An 18,899-nucleotide genomic window follows, 5' to 3' on the forward strand; every position below is an offset into this window, starting at 1 on the left:
GAATTCAATTACCCGGCGAATCTAGTTCCATTGTTTTCTCTGTAAACGAAAAATATATTGGTCTGCTCGCGTCGTTGAGTTTTTCGGTATTTGCAATGGATCCAAAAAGTATTTGAACACTAAATTTCCTCTTCTCGAGAAATCGTCGATATTTGAACTGTGATGAGTTTGTTTAAACAAATAGGTACTTCTCTCACTCACTAGGCTTCATCGTTGCCGTAGAATTTCGCTCAGAGTCGTCTAAGACTTGTGTCCCCAATCTACCTTACCCTTGTACGACGCTATCCCCCACGTACTGGCAAAGAGGGGCAAATTTTTCCCCTTAATTCGTGCTCCCTCTCCTCATCTGGCGATTCCTAAAAGGGAAAGGGGAAGATTCAATCTCGGAACATGTAATAAATTAATTCAGAGAAAAATTTTGCTTTTGCATACGATTGAATGTTTACACTGACATTTACTATTGAAAACTGTGAAGAGTAAAAATGATGCGTCCTCAGTACGGCTTTCAAGTTTTTCACGTGATAGGAGTGACTAAAAAATGCAATAGCACCATAAAAGTAGATTGCGGAGGAATAAAAGATAAAACGGAGAGAGGATTCGTGGTACGAACGTCTTCTCCTTTAGCGAAATATTTTTAGTACTTTTTTCCCCGTTGCCGCTTGAAAGTTGGATTTTCATCCATGCAAAAGGTGAGGAAAAAAGACCTTGTAATGCTCCTTCCGGTCACTAAACTCGGAGGTAGAACAGATTTTCGATAGCCGGACTATTGGAAATTTGAGGTTACATATTCTGATCGGTATACTTCCCTGTAGCGGAATAGGGAAGAAGCTATGTTGTCCGTTCGTGATTATCATATCGGATACGCGGATCTCAATTTCTGCAAGAGATTATGCTAGAAAATCTGATTCTTCCATATAGTGTAATAATTACCTAGTGTATTCAATTGAGTAATTAAATCGTCGCTATCATTAGTATTGCTGACCAGTACTTGATAAAACCAGCACTGGTCAAAATTAGATCATAAAAACTCGAAGAAACAGTCGCTTCGTTCATAACGATTGTCTACCAATTTATAAATAGTCGTACACTTCCGTCATTCATCACATTATTTTTATAAACTTATCGATCCCATTATCGAATATAATAATCGCTTGACGTCAACGAAATTCTATGATGTATTATAAAAAGGGCGAGTCTTCTATACTTCCATGACAACAGTTTCTGAACTTCTTTATTTAAACCGAGCTCGCACGTTTTTCAACTACAGGGTATATTTAATCATTGTTTATAAATCATTACTTTAGAAATTTTCCAGTATGCCAGCAGAATTCTGTTAGAAAATGAAACGCAAAGATATTCTTTTTAGCGTATCTGTCGTTAAGCATCTATATACTGGGTGTACCAAAAATCTATTCCCTTGCAAAGAGCGATTCCTGAGGTCATTCGAAATAACTTTTTCCTTTGCGAAAATGTTCTCCGCGTCTTCGTTCAGGAGTTATTAACGAAAAGCACAGACCAATCAGAGCATGGCTACCATTCATAGCGCGCGCTGAATCTGGCGTTGGCATTGGTCGAACCGGAATTCGACTGTTGTAGTTGCGTTGTGATTGGTCCGTGTTTTTCGTTAATATCTCGTTAACAAAGCCGCGGTGAACATTTCCGCAAAGGAAAAAGTTACTTCAAATAATCTGAGGAATCATCTCTTTCACGGAAGTAGAACATTTTTGGAACGCCCTATATTATCAATATTTTTTAATATGTGACACATGTACAATAGTTCATCAGATGTTTATTCCAGACATCTGTAAATAACGGAAATTGTGCTAGTTTCCGGAGGTAAGTATCGATACTTATACCGACTATACTAATTATACCTGTGCATCTGCATAATTAGAACAGACAGCGACGCAAATATTGCATTAGGGTCGAAAGGCTGCTCGTACTTATCGATTAACAGTGAAATCCAGTCGGGAATTCAAGGGCGAGGATTTAATAACTTCTGCAATAGTTGCTTCTGTGTTTACAAGCACTACTCGCGATTGCTCGAATGCCTCACCCTTCGCAAAGGGTTCTTCTCGTACTCTGTGTACACGTGAACCACATTTAACCAATTTTATGATCTCCCATTTACACGTGTGAACAGATATACAGACTTTTAAAGATATGTAGCTAAGAAGGAGAGTGCAAGTCCTTCAGGACACCGACTTGTTTTAATTGTGAATAACCAAAAAATGAAGTTGTAATTGCAATTCTTCTTCATTTTCGTCTTATATTGTCATGGAGCACCATCCCTTTAAATTATCCCACAACTGTAGTCGAGCATTTTTATATAATCTTTTGGGACAACCTAAGGTAAAGCTTTATCAATAAGTTGAGTAATTTCTTCGCGGGAAAGACACTAGTCAGCAGATTCGATGGAAAAAGATTAGCCATACCGGATACATAACCACCGAACCTTCCGTCCGATTTGGTGAGTCAGCATTGACGCTTATGACGAATTACGTAGCCGATGTAATCTGGTTTCCGTGGATGTCGAAAGAATTTCAAGGTTGTACGCGATAAGAATTTACCCCGAAGGGATCGCGGCCCAATCGAACTAACTCGGGACAGGTTCTTGTGAAGGAGTAGGCCTTCCGTCCGTTTGAGGGTGAGCGGACACACGAGAGGATGAAACGAGGCTCTCGGTGTCGCGATTAAATCGCCAGGATGGTCCCCAAAAGACCTCGAAACTACTCGTCGATGACTCGAAGTCGGGCACGTGGAAATGTCGGTCGAAGGGATTATATGCTACTCTTCCCTGAGAGAGCAACCCTTTTACGTATTCACATTCTCGACTAACCATACCCGGGAGTCCTTCAGCTTAGCGGTCATATGTACGAGTGTATGTGTGTCCCGAAAAATTTATACCAACCTTAGACCCACCCATCCTAATATACACTCCCGAAAGGTTCGAGTAAATTAGAATTTCAGAAGAAACAAAATATCTTCACGAAAACCTCTTGTGTTAGTTGTAATAATTTTATTTTAACATACAGTAGGATCTCGCGATTAACCTTGATCGGGAGACACAAACAGCCTGGATAAATTTAGTCTCGATGGATAATCGAGACCCGAGGGAAATAATTAAAATGTACATTATATTCCAAAATAAATGTTTTATATTTCAAAATTTATTTCCCTTCATAATACAATTATATTTAAACGAATATATGTTCATAATCGGGATCCGATTAATCGAGGTCCTGCTGTAATATACATGTAGATGTAATATTTCCAATGAAACATCTACATATGAAAAAATTTGTTTCTCTTGAGCTGGAGTGTACAACGAGTAACTAAATATTTGCTCACCTGGTTTGCTTGTAATAATGTAGAGTAAACGTAAGCAGTACGCCACAAACGACTCCTCTCTCCACTCCTGGGTTCTCCCCACCAGTGTCGCCAGATCGAGGGGAATACAGTTTACCCCCTCTCTGATAAGTGGTCTACGGTGTTAGTGAGGGACGTTGGAGTGTGCTCACGGTAGTGGAATGGGATAGTGGAAGGGGAAAAGGAAGAGAGGAAGAATCTACCCGTTTCGGTAGCTTCTGGCGACACTGCTCCCCACCAAATTCCTGTGTAGGAGTAGGGTGGGGAGATTATAGGAATCTGTAACCTCGCAGTCACGTGAGGCAAAGCACGGTAGGGGCAATATGAAATAGTCGATAGTGCGGGAACCATAGTGATAAAAGTTAGAAATCATGTATCATTATCAAAATACAAATGATATAGTTTTGCAACACGCGTCACGTCGGCACTGGACATCCTTCATCACCGATTGACGTAGGACGTAAATAACAGACTGAAACAGCAATTCTGATGACAGAAGTTTCTCTTGTTTTTCGAATTTCCCCTTTGCAATTTGATTACGCACCTTCCTGTGTTCGCCTCTTCCTCTGTTTATCTTCATAATCCGCTCCGAATTTTTCTTTCTCGCAAATGTCGCATATCGGTGTGGATGGTCGAGTTTCTTTTCTGTCTATTTCTGTTTAAATCTTTTCAAGGCGGAGTTTTATAAAAAGGATTTCACTAGTTCTGTTGTAAACTCTTCATGATTTATTCGTTCCTCTCGCGTTGGAACGTCTCGCGATCATAAGTCGCGAGATGAAACTTTGCTTTTAGCCCGACTATGTTACTGTGACATTATTATAATAAGGATTCTAATATTATGATACTGTTATTGCAATAATTATTACGCTGTTATTGTAATTATTTATATTACAATTTTGAAGCACTGACTGTAAGAAAAAGTCATTTTAGGGTGTTGAAAAGTCATTGATCCAATTAAGAAATATTAAAACATATCGAAAATCTGCAATAATATATATGATAGACTTAAAATGTGACTTTTGACTCGATTTCTCGGCTGCTTTCGTGGATATATGTTTGTTCATAACTGTGGGACTATCGGAGATAGTTAAGATGATCAAAGTTACCGCTGCAGCCCGTGTATGTTGGTATAAGCAAGTTTTTAGCAACTGCATAACCCAGATAAGTTTGCGAATCGTGTTTATCCTTTTGTCCGCAAGATTGCATATTCTTATTTGAGTTGGCTGTGTTTGCACGCTCCCGAACATTGACCGAAGCTTCAGGAAGCTTTTACGATGCTTGCGCATCAAACATTTTAACAGGGAGCTGCTATAATTTCGAGTGTCAACTCCAAAAAACCCCTAAAATATCTCACAACGACTTGTGTCGCATTTCTATTCATCAGTAGACTGCGGGTTTTATGGATCTAAGACAAGAATTCCATTGTTTATCTCAGAACAATGATTTTAGTAGTAAATCATATCAAGCTTGTGAGGATTTGGCTTCCTAGTCGAAGTCCATTCAAGTCAACAACCAGTCGAGCCTCCATAGATGCGATCGATTCGCGCATCCAGTATCTGGTTAATTAATCTTTAACATCATTTTACCGGAAAGACGAAATTCAAGCAACACGTAATGAAAACATATACTCCGTGTGCGACTGATTTTCGGTTTCCACGCATAGATCCGTTCCAATAAATTGCGTGGAAGATGCGAATCGGGATGAAAATTTTAATGTATAAATAATCGTACAAAATTATGATAATCATAGATTTACACAGAGGAGTAATAATATTTTAAGAAATTATTACAATAAAACAATAAAGATTATACACATGGAGATATTAATTAGAATATTAATTACGTTTGTTGGAAAACAATTTCTATTTCAAATATGACAATGGTAGCCTACGTAAAGGCAGAATGAAAAATGCAAAAACACTGGTATATTAATTCCGATACAGCCCCATAAGTTCATTTCAATTCCCAAGACGAGGCTGGCGCGGAGGTCGTTAAAAATTGAATTCAATTTAACTTTCTTTGACATCAATCTCTGTCGTTGAATCAATAATACACCATTGTGAGGCACTGATATGATCTTGGCTCAATTTCTGCCAGAGTTACAACGTTACTTTCTATGTTAAAATCGGGTTAGTGTCTTCGATTGCTTGTCAATCGACATTTCTTAACCTCAAGGTCACTTATTTCCTCTTTCTTTTGTAGAAACAAGTTTATATGGACGAATATTATTTATAAAAATTTCTATATTAACACTGGCCATTATACCATTTTGTGTTTGACAAATCAATGAATCAATTCATTTTAGATATGCTTGATTGAAAATATAAAAATTTTAACTCTGGAACTTCTGACGCCACTCTTTACATGTACTTTAAGCTGCAATTGTTTCTGTTAAAGTAGAGCAAACCATTTCCTCACTTGTGCGCCTGTTTTCTTTTCACTGCCACGGCACAATGTAGCTGGTAAAAAATTTTAATTGGAAACGAAGCTGATTACAAAGAATTGACTGGAATTGAGGGGGGAATACAGTTACCCTCTCTCTGCCAATACGAACGCATGACGCGACCGGGCTGTGGCGGGAGCGAAGGGAAGATCGTTGTAGAAGGGGAAGGGTAGAGTGGGGATAGCTGTCCTTTTCCATAGTGAGAGAACCGTCGCATTGGTAGTGGGGGTTCTCTGGCTCCCGGCGGAGAAGTTCGACACCTCTGATTCTATAAGTATAGAATCACACACACTAATGAAACATCCTTGTTAATTCACATGGTCCGAATTTCGTTTCGGGACGGTATTACCCCTCCTTATTGTACACGAATTCAGTTCCACTCCGAAGTGCCGAGAAACTGACGGTAAAATGAATTTCTGAGGGCCGTTTGACGGTCCTCTGGAATACAGGATTGGAACTGTTGAGACGATGAATGAAGACGGCCGAGCTCGGCGACGGAGGAAAGAATGATGGAAACGAATAAAAGGACCAGCTGATCTGCAGAGCAGATTCGCTTTCGGCGTGCGTAACAGGAATTTGAAATTAGACTTTCACCCGAAGCAGGGAGAACTATATTTTCAGGACAACTGCCTCTCTGCCGGGGAAACAATTTTTTCGGAGCAATGATTAGGGTCGTCGCCTTCGCAATAGAATCGGCTGGCCAGAATTTCCCACTTGCGCGCTCCAATTTTAATTTGTCAATTTTTCGTCTCTCGATTGTACATAAAAAGTATTTCAACACATTAAAGGATAATTTCGTTGGAAAATATAATATAATATACCTAGACTCTCACTTTAAAGCTTGATGCTTCTACTTTTGAAACTGAACATTTTTTTTGGTCGGAAATGTTACGAATAAAATTGTCTGTAGAATTAGAAAGTTTGGATCGTATGACCATTTTCAGCAGCACCCTGCAAAATATATGCCAGTTATCATTAAATTGGAATTTCATATAGTTCAGGATAATAATCTCTTTCTTTCTAACTCCGGAAAAAAATTCAGTCAAAATTTACTAAAATACTTTTGGATTTATGGTTCAAGATTACAAACCCAAATGTTCAAAAGAAATCTCATATTTGTGCAATTGTCTTGCAAATCAGTGTACAGTAAATTTTTAATAGGATCATGAGCGATCCTGGGATAGCATTGCAGAATTAATATCAATAAATTTAAATTGGAAATGATTTCACATGACAATTTTTCAAAATATCACCTCTCTCTACAATTTAGAAATCTAACAAACCACTTTTTTCTAATTTTGTGTTCATATTCTTAGTCAAATTGTTATCCTCAAGATTTTTATGTACAATTGTTAGTTTTATGGTTATATTGTATGCTGTATATTATAGAGAAAAATGTGAGGGGGTCGATGAAGACAATCATTCGTTTAAAAGGGGTTAATGTACGAAAAAGGTTGGGAACCTCTGCTCTAGATAAGTAGATTTTACGTCTGTCAGGAAAAAGTTCTGTGCTCGCTCCAGAAATCTCGATGCAGAGATTAGTTATACGAGTCTGACAAAATATTTTAAGTACCGTGAAGTATTTATGAGAATTTCGCAAGTTGTATTGGCGCAGACCTTAACTTTGATTAACTACTTTATCGTAACATCTGCCACTTGAAAGCGAATAAATGTTGACAAGACGCGTCTGCAATCACGAAAAAGTAGATAGAAACTACGAGATAAACTCCATTGAACGCGTCAACAAACAGGACACGGGCGGAAAAATGACGGTGACGAATCTTCTAAGTGCACGGCTGAAAGGCAAACATGTCGGCAGTTTGGCCAGTTAAAAAAGTGAACTGCTGCGAAGCTTCTCGTCCATTGTTTATGCATTTGCATATTTCCCTACAATTTTCAATTGTGACACATTTCTTACTAAATACAAAAAATATTTGAACACTCTCTCTGTCGATTTAAAAAAATCAATATTTCCAGAGTCTTATTTCAAAGAAGAACATGAATATACGTTTTGCTCGTAATTCGAGATACATAAAAATGTTTCAAGAAAAGTAAACTAGCGAGAATAACAGACTTTGAAACAAGAAAATAAGACATTACAAATAAAGATTTCACAAAAGGGAAGCTGGCGCTGAATGTTTCTGCGACAAAGGAAACGCTGCGTTGTGTAATGAAGTATTATAATACTTATTTTAATACCTATTGTAATAATGCAAGGTCCGTAACGTTCCAGACAAAAGTTATTATGTATCTTCTTTTTTGTACTAATTGCTAGTTTTGTATAACACGAATGCTCGTAATAGAAAAACATAAATATCGTGCACCGTTATCAAGTACAGTTCTCAATTGGAAAATATGTAATATATCTCTTCAGCAAAATAATATAATTAATAGGTTTCGACAACCTTTTCTTTAATATCAGTAAAAGTACTAATATAAGTAACAAATGAGGATCCCGGTAGAAATATAAAAATAATAAAAAAATAATATAATAAAAAGTAAATGGTAAGCTGTATTTATACTTCAGTTTGTAAGTCAACTAATAACGGCAAAGCATGAAAGTGGAGTCGCCAGATTAAGACTTGTGTCCACACTCTACCTTCCCCTTCCACGACACTATTCCCCACGCTTTCCCTGGGTCACGTGACGCGTTCCGTCTCTGTCGTGCACGTGTCACGTGACTAATTCGGTACTGGCAGGGAGAGGATAATTTTTCCCCTCAATTCGTATTCTCTCCCTTCATCCGGCGACTCTGTATGAAAGTGTGAGAGCAATAAATCCTCCTCTTACAAATTAAACATTTGTCAAAAATAATAAAGGTTTCCATTGTCCTATGGTTTCTTATTATTTCCGCCGCATATCCCCCACGGTCGTTATCTGCACTTGTAAAATCGTGCACATCGAGATCGATAATTTCAATTTCATTAATGCGCCGCACGTTTCTTTGCACACCTATTAAACGTACGAATTCATTTAGCGGCCGGACAATATCGCACAGAAATTGAATCATGTAACTCGTAAATTAATACAGTTTCCACAGTCTTTCCGATTAATTCAATTTTCTACTTCGCGGAGAGAATTTCTTTTTCCCTTTCAGATAATTTATCGATAAATAAATTTGTTAATCTGATCCTGAAGGAATTGATGTAAAAACTTTGTTACTCGCTGTCGGTCGCCTACGAATAACAGCTGCAACTGGAAGCACAATACAATTATGTCAATAATTGTGGTTTCAACGGTAAACAATGTTGTTTCACAGCTGAAGCAAGTAGAGTCTGTTCGTCGCTAGATGTTTCACATAATAAATCATAAGGAATTAATTAACGAGGTACGATTTAGGTGGCCAGTACACGTTTGGCAAGTTTCCAGTTGTAGTGCTTCTTTGATCATATTTTTATTGTTTCACGGGCACGTCGCGCGCAGAATGGTTCGTTTAAAGTGTTACAAATCCTCTGGACACGTACTCGCGAAATAAAGAAAGTAGTTTTACTCGACAGTCTTCCTAAACAATGGTTCTCTTCAGAAGTGGATGAAACAGGAAGTGCTCATACATCAAATGTGTCCTGCGATTCCGTAACTTTAGCTCTGCTACACACACAGGAAGATCATGACACATCGTGATACCGTCTTATGAACATGTGTGGTGACGATGCCACCGTTGTTGGCCTCATATGGCCTAACCGAATATCGATACATAAATCTGGTATTGCATTCTCGACGGAAGCACTGACTCACATCTCATGAAACGGTTCTCGCCTATGGGGCACATTATCAGCCATAAGTATCCGGGACCTGACAAATTTAGATGAACGCAGATACAGCAATGTGTACTATCAACACTAGAACTGCCGAGCTCTGAAAGCAATTGGCATACATTGCCAAAATTGCATTTATTTAGAGTTCGTTTCAGTTTTGTTTAAATGCTAGGTTTAGTGGGTATGGGTAGGGATATAAGTCCCGTTCCCCCGATTTCTCCATCTCAGGGGGAGCCGAGTCCCATTCTACCCCCCGAACTTCATCTTATGGGGGGAGTGTGCGTAATAGCATTTCCCCACCGTCCTGAAACAAAAAAAAAAAGGGGTAGACCACCTTGACTGTACCTAAAAATGTGTACTTCGTTATCGAAACTTCTTTCAAGGATAATTAATAAATGAAATATTCCGGTTTAAAAAATTTTTTTCTCTATTTTTTGGAAGAAGAATATTAAAACAGAGTTGTTCTTATCATAAAAATTTTGTTTATCATCGAACTATTTAGAGGGTACTTAAAATGTAGCGTAGAGTTTTTTAGAAATTCAATAAAAATCACTTTTTACATTTTGTCTGGAGTTATTGAATCTACGTTTCCCAGTTGTTTCCAAGAGAATCGTTGTACCTATGCATCTATGTCGTGTGATTGAAAGGCTGAGAATGGAACAACAATGGTTAATCCTTAAACGTCGAATGTATCCGAACAATCGGCGTGATTACGAATTTCATTGTACACCGTACAAAGAGTTGGCAGGACATCGAAGCGAGCACGATATAATATTAGAGACGTTTTATCGATACGAATGATGGAAGCTCAACCGAGCTATCCCTCCCTCAAGCTCGTTGGGATTCGGTACTTTTAGATGAACGTGATCCTGACTACATTAGGCTTTACAGCTCAACTTGAAAATCCGCTGATTGGCTTGAGGGAGTTTAATAAATGATCGGTACCCTCTTTTCGTCACTGCTGGTATCAGCAAATTTATTCAGACGCACTTCTGATTGATGCATCGTGGTTCAAACACAATTCTTCATTTTAATGGTCTCAGCATTGAGATTTTATTATTTCTCGACAATGTGTATTTTGGAAATCCTGAAGGGAGGTTCTAGAAGTTGATCTTCCCACTAAGGCACCTTATCCAGGCGACACACCTGTGCAACACAATAACCGCTTTTTAGGTACATAAATTAAACTAAACTAAAATAAAAAAATTCTTGTTACTAAGAACTCAATTGGGAATTGTCTCACACACTTGGGAATTGTTCTTCATTAATCACAAACATATTAACACTAAACCTATCGAGCCTTAAAAGTAACTAGTATACATATATATGTTCCTTTATAAAAATGACAAGATTGATTTTATTTAGACTTCGTGCACTAAATATACATATCTACAAATCGTTTCTTATGAAATCAGTTTTATTATTTTTCTATTATTATTTTGACCGGTGTTGGTAGGTTTAGCGTTAATCCTTTAAAAAGAAAAGGTCCTCTTCCTTCAGTGTTTCTACCAGTGTCGCTGGATCAGGGGAATTGACTCGAATCGAGGAGAAAAGAGTTACCCCCTCCCTCTCTGCCAGTACCGAGTTAGTCACGTGACCAGCCGTGGCGGAGAGTGGGGGAATAGCGTAGAAGGGAAACGGTAAAGTGGAGGGACAAGTCTTAATCTAGCGACTCTGCATGGAATCTCACTGGTCTAACTGGCTCTTCCGTATCCCTTTGTCCACGGTCGTCCTGATTCCTCAATTTTCCGGACGCGATCTTTGCTAATTGACATGCCACTGTGGATTCAACCGGCAGTTCAAGCAGATCTGGAAAACAAACATGGCGAATATCATCCCTCGGTCGATTTTATGTACCTAGACGGAATTAATTAGCCTAGAATTATTAATAGGAAATACAAAATGTCTGTACACGACTTGTGTCTTTTGATACAGACAATTTTTGTTTCGCAGCCTAATAATATATTTCGAGTGAAATCGAATTTAGCAATTCGCTGCACACAGTTAAGTACATTATTTCTGTGTGCGCGAGGTTTATTGAATCGGATCGATTAAACGTATGAAATTATCCGTGGGCTGCGAAGCTTCTTCACGCTTCGACTCGTCCGGACCACAAACACCGAAATTAACAATCATTAAGTTCGTTGCCGCTGTAATCGTTACTGTTCGTATGGGCTACACAATGTGTTTCTAATTTGTGTATTAATTAAATTTTCCATTAGACGTATGGATTTTCAGAGAACCGCGTAAATTCCGTTCCGAGATATCGAATACATTTTGCGTTGCATATTGAAGGGGATAACTGGTTTAAAATGACCATTCGAATGAAACAGAGTGTACGGAAACACTCTAAAGAATCAACATTTTAGTGAATTGTATGTTTACCCGCGTGTCACTACCTATACAAATAAAATTTGAAAATATTAAATTACCATTTTATGCATCGAATGTTTCGCGCACGTGTCGCCATTTGTGTGTGTGTGTGGGACAAGGACAGCACATAATTAGCTAATGATAATCCCGTAAAGGGCACGGGAGTTTCACGTAAAACCAAATTTCGATCAGGAGAACGTATTACCATTCGTAATATGTTCAGTGCATCAATATTCCATTTAGTACCGGTCACGAAATAGCGAATCGAACAAATATTAAGTGACCTACATTTATGTTAAAACGCACAATCGGCGGTCTACAATTCTAACGTTAATCAAGTAGAGTAATGTGTAATCATTAGACTGCGGATTTTATGCATTTATAAGAAAAATTGTTATGCACAATTTAAAGCAGTGGACATATTTAATAAATTGAAGAACATATCAACATATTAATTCCAGTTTAATAAAATAATTAAAAGAAGAAAGAAATTTGTATTTAGCTTCTGTGTCTTGGAATCGATGCAGATATTTTGTATTTTGCATTTTAAAGATCCGCAGTCTAATAATAATACACTCACGGACAGAAAACTAACACACAGAGCTATCCAAATTGAGGGAGAAAAGCTCTACCCTCTCTCTCTGACAGAGAGGAAACGTCGTGGAAGGGAAAGGTAGAGTGGGGACTATTTTATTTCATGCGAAATAAAAATTATATGGGCACAAATTTTTAATTAACCCCTTGCCGTACCTTTTCTTTTACAGTTACAGTGATTAGAACGTCTTTATGCACAAAAATGTCGTAGAAAGGAACAGAAAATATGTGTATTTTTTGTATGGCTATATTTATTTTAATGCTTAAATATTAATTACAAACGAATCAAATTTTATTTCACCTAAAGTGAAACGCGTAACGTTCATATTGGCTGCTCTTTACTTTACCGGACTCAAAATTTGATATGTAATCCAGTAATTCAATTTCGATCCTGTAGAATCAATGGTTCAGGAGCTATGTTTGCTTAAAGTTGAGCAATCTGCAGAGTTTTTGACAGGTAAGGGCGTCGCCACATTGATAGTGACAGTCGTGCGCCGCTTGCTGAATTGGCTGTCAGTAGGTCGGGGGGGGGGGGGGGGCGGCTAGGACTAGCGGTTCTGCTCGGTAAGCGGCTCGCGGTCGTCAGTACAAACCAATATGGCGGCGCCCTTACCTGTAAAGAAACTGGAAGTATGCTCAACTTTAAGCGACCATAGCTCCTGAACTATTGATCCTACAGGATCGAAACTTCGATCTGCAGCCGCCCCGGGTACAAATCTACTGGATTATATACCAAATACATCTTAATTTATAGGAGAAAGGCACAAATTTTGCGTCCGGTGAAGTAAAGTCTACCCTTCATATTTGTTAGACTTTGTTAAAAACTTTCATCACGAGTCTGGCTTGGTGAAAGTACGGCAAGGGGATAAAAACAAATTTTCGGCACAATCATGGAATGCGAGAAAAAAAGTAAAAATTAAGTATACGGGACATTTACCAGTTCTGGAGCTAAGGAAACAAATTCGATTAAAAATTGCTCAGTTTCATGAAAGGATGTCAAAAACTTATTTATAGTTTGTTGTGTAAGATGTGGATATTTATGGCACGGTGAAGGCCAACGAGTGACCGCCCAACAAAGGTTCCTGCTCGTGAAAAACGTGTCATTTTGCATGCTGCGTCAAGCTCTTGCCTTATATCACGAGAAATTGCTCGCAAAGCCAGAGTTGAAATTAATTCTAGAAACGTTCGTCGTGTACTCCAGACATGTGGGAATATTACACGAGTAGAACTAAAACGAAAATCTGCATTGGCACCGAGGAAGTGTCTTGTTGATTCTGCGAAACAAGGTGGCAGAAGAACTAACCCAAGAATTGAACAAAATTGAACTGTTTTCTCATAAAACCATTATTTATCCAATTATTAATCCAAAATATCAACGAGAAGGTTTTGCATGAAACAGATTGAACAGAACCACAATGAACCATGTTGCGCAGAATATTAAGAGAGAAGTACAATTATTTTATTGGAAGATGGAACGTCAACGCGTAAAGTGGTTAAAAAGTGTGGAATATTTCTACCGTGGTACGTATATGTATATGCGGTATATGCCAAGAGCCAACTGTTTTTAACTCTCGACGAGTTGAAACAATGTATGGAACATGAATGACGTCAATCAACGCAGAAAACAGTTCAAAAACGGTACAAATCTCTGGCCGAAACGTATAATTTCCGCGATCGAAATTAAAAGAGGCACTAAATAACGTTGAATATTCGACGAAGCCATAAATTCTTTTTGTACATCCCACTTTTAGTAATGTTTACATCTTTCTGGATAAATTCCTGCGCACGAATAAAATTTTAATTTTATTAGAGACTGTGTATTTACTTGTAAATAAATACTCGGTGCAAAACCGAACGCAGCTGTGATAATGAAAGAAACGAACAGCGTAAAGGACAATTAGTGACCTTTAACACACTGTTAATATAAAATCATTTATATTAAAATTTCGCAGCTTCGAAATAAGTTAACATATTCCCATTATTACTAACAATCTCCCCCGGAAATGGTCATTTCCCAATCCATTCGTGAGTAGCAATCCAATCGAAGGGTAGCTCGCGCACCTTCTTTTGATCTGGAGTGTACCCGGGGATGTGCCAACAGGATTTCCCGACATTCGCGTAATCGTGGGTGTCGCTGTGGAGGAAAAGTAAAAAAAAAAAGAAGAAAAAAATGCAAAAAAAGTCTATTCAATTTCGCAGGGCCGTGATCGATGTCATTCCGCGGGCGGATCCTGGGATATCCTTCCTCATTACATCGCTGGTGTACAGTTAACGTGGCTCCCGAGGGGCTGGGATCGCATTCTAGATCAGAATAAAACATCTCAGCCCCTATCGTCCACACCTTGCCCCGGTATGAACGCACCCGCAAACGCTCGGGCAGGGTAGAGAGAGCGCGGCAGGTAGAGGCCAGGCTTGCTAGCCAGGCAGGAGAGCGTAGGTGAGCTGAAATAGATCGATGGACGTGCTGCGCACGCAAGTACCTCCGCTTGTAACCCCTGCAGGGGGTAGGGAGAGAGAGCTCCATGCTCCTGGGTAGGGTTATCGGAGAGCAAGGGGAAGCGCGTGACGGGGTGGGACAGGGAAAGGGACAAAGAAAAGGGAGGCAGATCCGAACGGGCGGTGGACATTGAAAAAAGAAAAAAAAAACATAACTCACGATCAAACGTTTTCGTTATCGCCTCGAGAAGGAAATGCGTCGGTCATATGAGGGCGGGAGGGCAATTGAGCAGTGGTACCTGGGCGAAATTAGAAGCAACGAACCGAGGACGAACAAAACAGACTCGGAGGATAATGAACAGGTCGCGGGTAAACGAGCGGAACGGCGGTCGCGGGCGAAACAAGCGCCGAGGAACAAAAGTGACACGTATCCTAATCCGCGAGTGGTCTCCTCTGTCCCCGAATGATACCGGGGGAAAATACGTTGTACGGGGTGAACGCGACCCGTAAGGACAAGGCTCGCCTAGAATCTGGGGGTTGATACGCGTCAAGTTAGAGGGGGATCCCCGTTCTGAACGAGCTGGAGTGGGAGGAGCGTGTGGCTAGAGAGGGCAGCAGGAAAGCTCCCGGTGGCTAGAGCGAGACGGAAAACGGACCAGCCGGGTTATTGGAGTAGGGTGACGGGGTGGGATGGAAAGAGATCGAGGAACGGAGACAGAGAAAGACGGGCACGCGACGGCATCTCACCTGTTTGCCAACCCGCCAGTCTAGTTTACGCGCCCGGTCATCCGCCGGCTCTACAAGTGGGTATTCCATTGCGACTCCTAGACGTGCTCGTTCCCCACGTTCGACTACCGATCATCGCCGTTTTCTTTCCATCGTGCCGTGGTTATCGTGCTCCCGACTCTCGGACACAACAATCGAATCTCACTGGCCGCGAGGACACTCTCGGTGCATCTTCGCGGGCTTCATCCGACGACACGTATTCCGAGCGACGGAAACTGTGAGTACCCTGGGTTGGCGTACCCTAATATATTGCGTTACGATCTGAACCTGTGGATCTTGATCCCAGTTTTTTTTTTGGAAATAGGGCCCGACAGGTTCTTAATCCTTCAGTGCACGGATTAGATTTGTGATTTAATTGTGTTTCAACTATCTTGGAATTTCTCGATAAATTCTCGTTTCTGTGGGACTACATAACAAGAAAATATCTTTGACCCGTGCATTGGAGGGTTAACATGAATTGTGTGGTTCTGTGGGATACCAGTGTGTCTTCTTGCGGATCTAAGTGTTTTGTTATAGTCGTGCAGTCGAGGCGTCTGCCAATCTGTAACGTACAGATACATTTCTATTACGACCAGAATCAGTTGCATTTTGATTTTATTTTTACCAAAAAGTAGCCTCCAGGTTGTTACGAAATTGTGAATAGGACAACTTGTGTAACAACTCGCGGATTAGTGATGCTTGTTGCCGTCGTGTACGTGACGTACCGTTCAAGGTAGGATAATTGAAAGGGGTGGATGGATAAAGGTGTCAAGTTTGTTTTCTGCAGAAGAGTTTTTAACAAAATATGTTGTCCGTTTTTGATGAATGAAGATAATTATTATCTTTTTTTGTATTAGAGATTAACCATAATATATATATGTAATTGATTTGTGTTATTATCTTCATTCATCAGAAAAGGACAACATACCTGGCTAAAAACTCTTTTACAGAAAACAAACAATTTCATACTCGACACCTTTATCCATCCACCCCTTCCACTAACGTGCTCATTGATATTTGGACAAAAGATTGTAAATAATAGGGTCCGTGTGTTCCGAGTTTAGAAATTTTGACATTTTCGGTTAACACAGTACCTCCTGTATACCTCGATCGAATTTGTAACCTTTGTTATTGTTTCAATTCGCGACGATCGACACTATCCAGAATAAAGTGTGTCCAGGATTTCGACGCTTTGAGGTTCTGTCACGAAGCGTGAGTGACAGAGCAATCACTTTCTGCATCCTGTTCGATCAGAGATTCGCGTTTTATGCTATCCAGACAGACAATGATTGCTTTTTATGGATGCCCGATCAAAAGATTAGTATTGCCGTCCCGTTTAGTTACAGCTTGACAAGTGCACTTTACGTGGAACTCTCCACCAAGTCGATCATGTGCAAAACAGCAACACACCGTGGCACGCACACGTTGAAAATGCGCTTCAGATGTTCGAATTGTGTGTTATCGGCGTTTATAAACCGTGCGTATGTGCACAGTTGAAAAATATATACAATTATAGTTTATAGGCAAAAAAGAAAAATCGAGGATGATGCAATTTTGTTTTGCAATTATTAGTCAATCATTTTTGTTTAACTGCGGTAACTTGTTTCATTCAATTTCTGTGGTTGATAAAATATTTCGGTCGGAATAATTAGTTACACATTTTTAAAATAAGTGCCGGAAAATATAACAAGTGCATACTCCGAACCAGAAATAATACATCTGAAATGAATATAACAGCAAGCTTACATCAAAATAGGAATTTACATACGTCGTAGGGTGCAGGTTCAAAATTATATAATTATGCACTGAATTATATTACGTAAAAGACGCAAAATATCAAGTTAGAAGAATAAATATTTCAGATGTCACTGTAACAGATTTCTTTTTATATCCGACTCCAATTTTCACTGCCAAAAGCAAATCGGGGATGTTTTGTTACGGAGGATATTCCCGATACCTACTTTGTTTACTTGTTTGCTGTAATGCTCTTTTCGGATTGCAACCTGTCTCGCTGCGCAGTAAAAACATTACCATTCATCCGTAAACATCGTGTACATATAGACTGTTCTATACAACCCATTTTTTTACTTCTTCACCATACGAATCTGGCCGTAGTACATTTGTGTCCTTCGGATTTTGTATAACAATGATTAAGAGAAAAATTGGTTTCGCCGTTCAAACTTTCCTGGTGGTAAAATTAAAAAATGTCAACAAAAACGTTCCTTTGTATCAGTAAAATTAAAAAATGTTATATACATGTGAAGACTTCAATTCAATATGCGATTAGATAAAACGTTCGTGTGTTAGGTTTAGGATATGTACGGGTCACCACACTGATCCGGTCACAGTGGTTAAACATCCGCTGAATCATCGTGCAAATTGTTTTTTATCTCGGTCGCGTTGCCAGACTTACGCATTTGTTTTCATGTTTTGACTGTCTATATTTGGATTGCGAATTTATTTACAAAGTTTATAGGGCACGTGTGATTTTGTTTACATTCATAGAGTGATTTAAAGAAAGTTAATAACATTACATATTCGTACGCACTATTTGAGGAGAAGGTGTGGAGCAGATTTAAAGCAGTGTAGTGGTTTTGTGTTTTCCCAAATAAAAAGGAGAGTAATCGACCGAAAGGGTATCGAAGGTAATCGCGTGTATGAAAAAGTTTTCGCTGACGAACCCTGATTTTCAAGGTCGGTGGTTGCAAATTTAGAATGTGGTCCCTTTTAACAAGCTACTGTCAACGCGATGGCACATGTGATTTATTATCTGTAACTAAATGAGAAATTAACGAACGATATTTCTTACACAGCTGTGGATAGTTTTATTTTATTAAATATATTGCGCACTTGTTGTTAGCAGAAGCTTGGTAGTTATAACTTAAAGTGACAACCTGGTTGTGCTCAATATTCTTAAAAAAAAAACAAGTTGTTGACATTCAAGTAGCTTTGTGAAAAATGTATTTTAATATAATAAATCCGAAACTATCGGGCCTACACGAACAGTTCAAAATTCAATTTGTGTGTCTTTAAATGACGAAGCTTTTAATATAAACTAATTTTTAAAAAATAATTTGTTCAGAAAATATGTTACACATTAACGGTGGTATAAATCGGACATATCAACAACCTAATAGAAAAGTATCTTTCACGATAAAATCAAT

The 18,899-nt window shown here is 39.0% G+C and overlaps 2 protein-coding genes across 4 annotated transcripts in view; one reads left to right on the forward strand and one right to left on the reverse strand.

The window, feature by feature from the left end:
* Positions 1-10,005: 10,005 nt before the first annotated feature.
* LOC143218218 (uncharacterized) lies at positions 10,006-15,478 on the reverse strand. The gene is made up of 3 exons (XM_076443289.1): positions 14,596-15,478; positions 11,258-11,376; positions 10,006-10,713 (listed from the first exon to the last, which is right to left on the reverse strand). The coding sequence occupies exons 1-3, from the start codon at positions 15,056-15,058 to the stop codon at positions 10,687-10,689; spliced, it is 609 nt and encodes a 202-aa protein (XP_076299404.1). The 5' UTR covers positions 15,059-15,478; the 3' UTR covers positions 10,006-10,686.
* Positions 15,479-15,581: 103 nt separating this feature from the next.
* The window catches only part of Unc-13-4a (BAI1 associated protein 3), a 132,603-nt gene continuing 129,285 nt past the window's right edge, over positions 15,582-18,899 (forward strand). For 2 of the 3 annotated variants that reach the window (XM_076443284.1, XM_076443286.1), the window contains exon 1: positions 15,583-15,973. The gene's annotated coding sequence lies outside the window, so the exon portion shown is untranslated. Of the gene's footprint in view, positions 15,974-18,899 lie in introns of all 3 variants that reach the window. The other variant, XM_076443287.1, reaches the window with a different exon arrangement.

The sequence above is a fragment of the Lasioglossum baleicum genome, chromosome 18 (genome assembly GCF_051020765.1).
Source record: "Lasioglossum baleicum chromosome 18, iyLasBale1, whole genome shotgun sequence".
In the NCBI taxonomy this organism is placed as follows: Eukaryota; Metazoa; Arthropoda; class Insecta; order Hymenoptera; family Halictidae; genus Lasioglossum; species Lasioglossum baleicum.

Excerpts from the sequence above, each read along its gene's own strand:
- LOC143218218 (XM_076443289.1), bottom strand. The coding sequence starts at position 15,058 with ATGGAGCTCTCTCTCCCTACCCCCTGCAGGGGTTACAAGCGGAGGTAC. Across the intron at positions 11,377-14,595 it reads ACACTCCAGATCAAAAGAAG|ATCTGCTTGAACTGCCGGTT; the intron begins GTGCGCGAGCTA and ends TTTGTTTTCCAG. Across the intron at positions 10,714-11,257 it reads CGGAAGAGCCAGTTAGACCA|GTGTGTCGCCTGGATAAGGT; the intron begins GTGAGATTCCAT and ends TGTGTTGCACAG.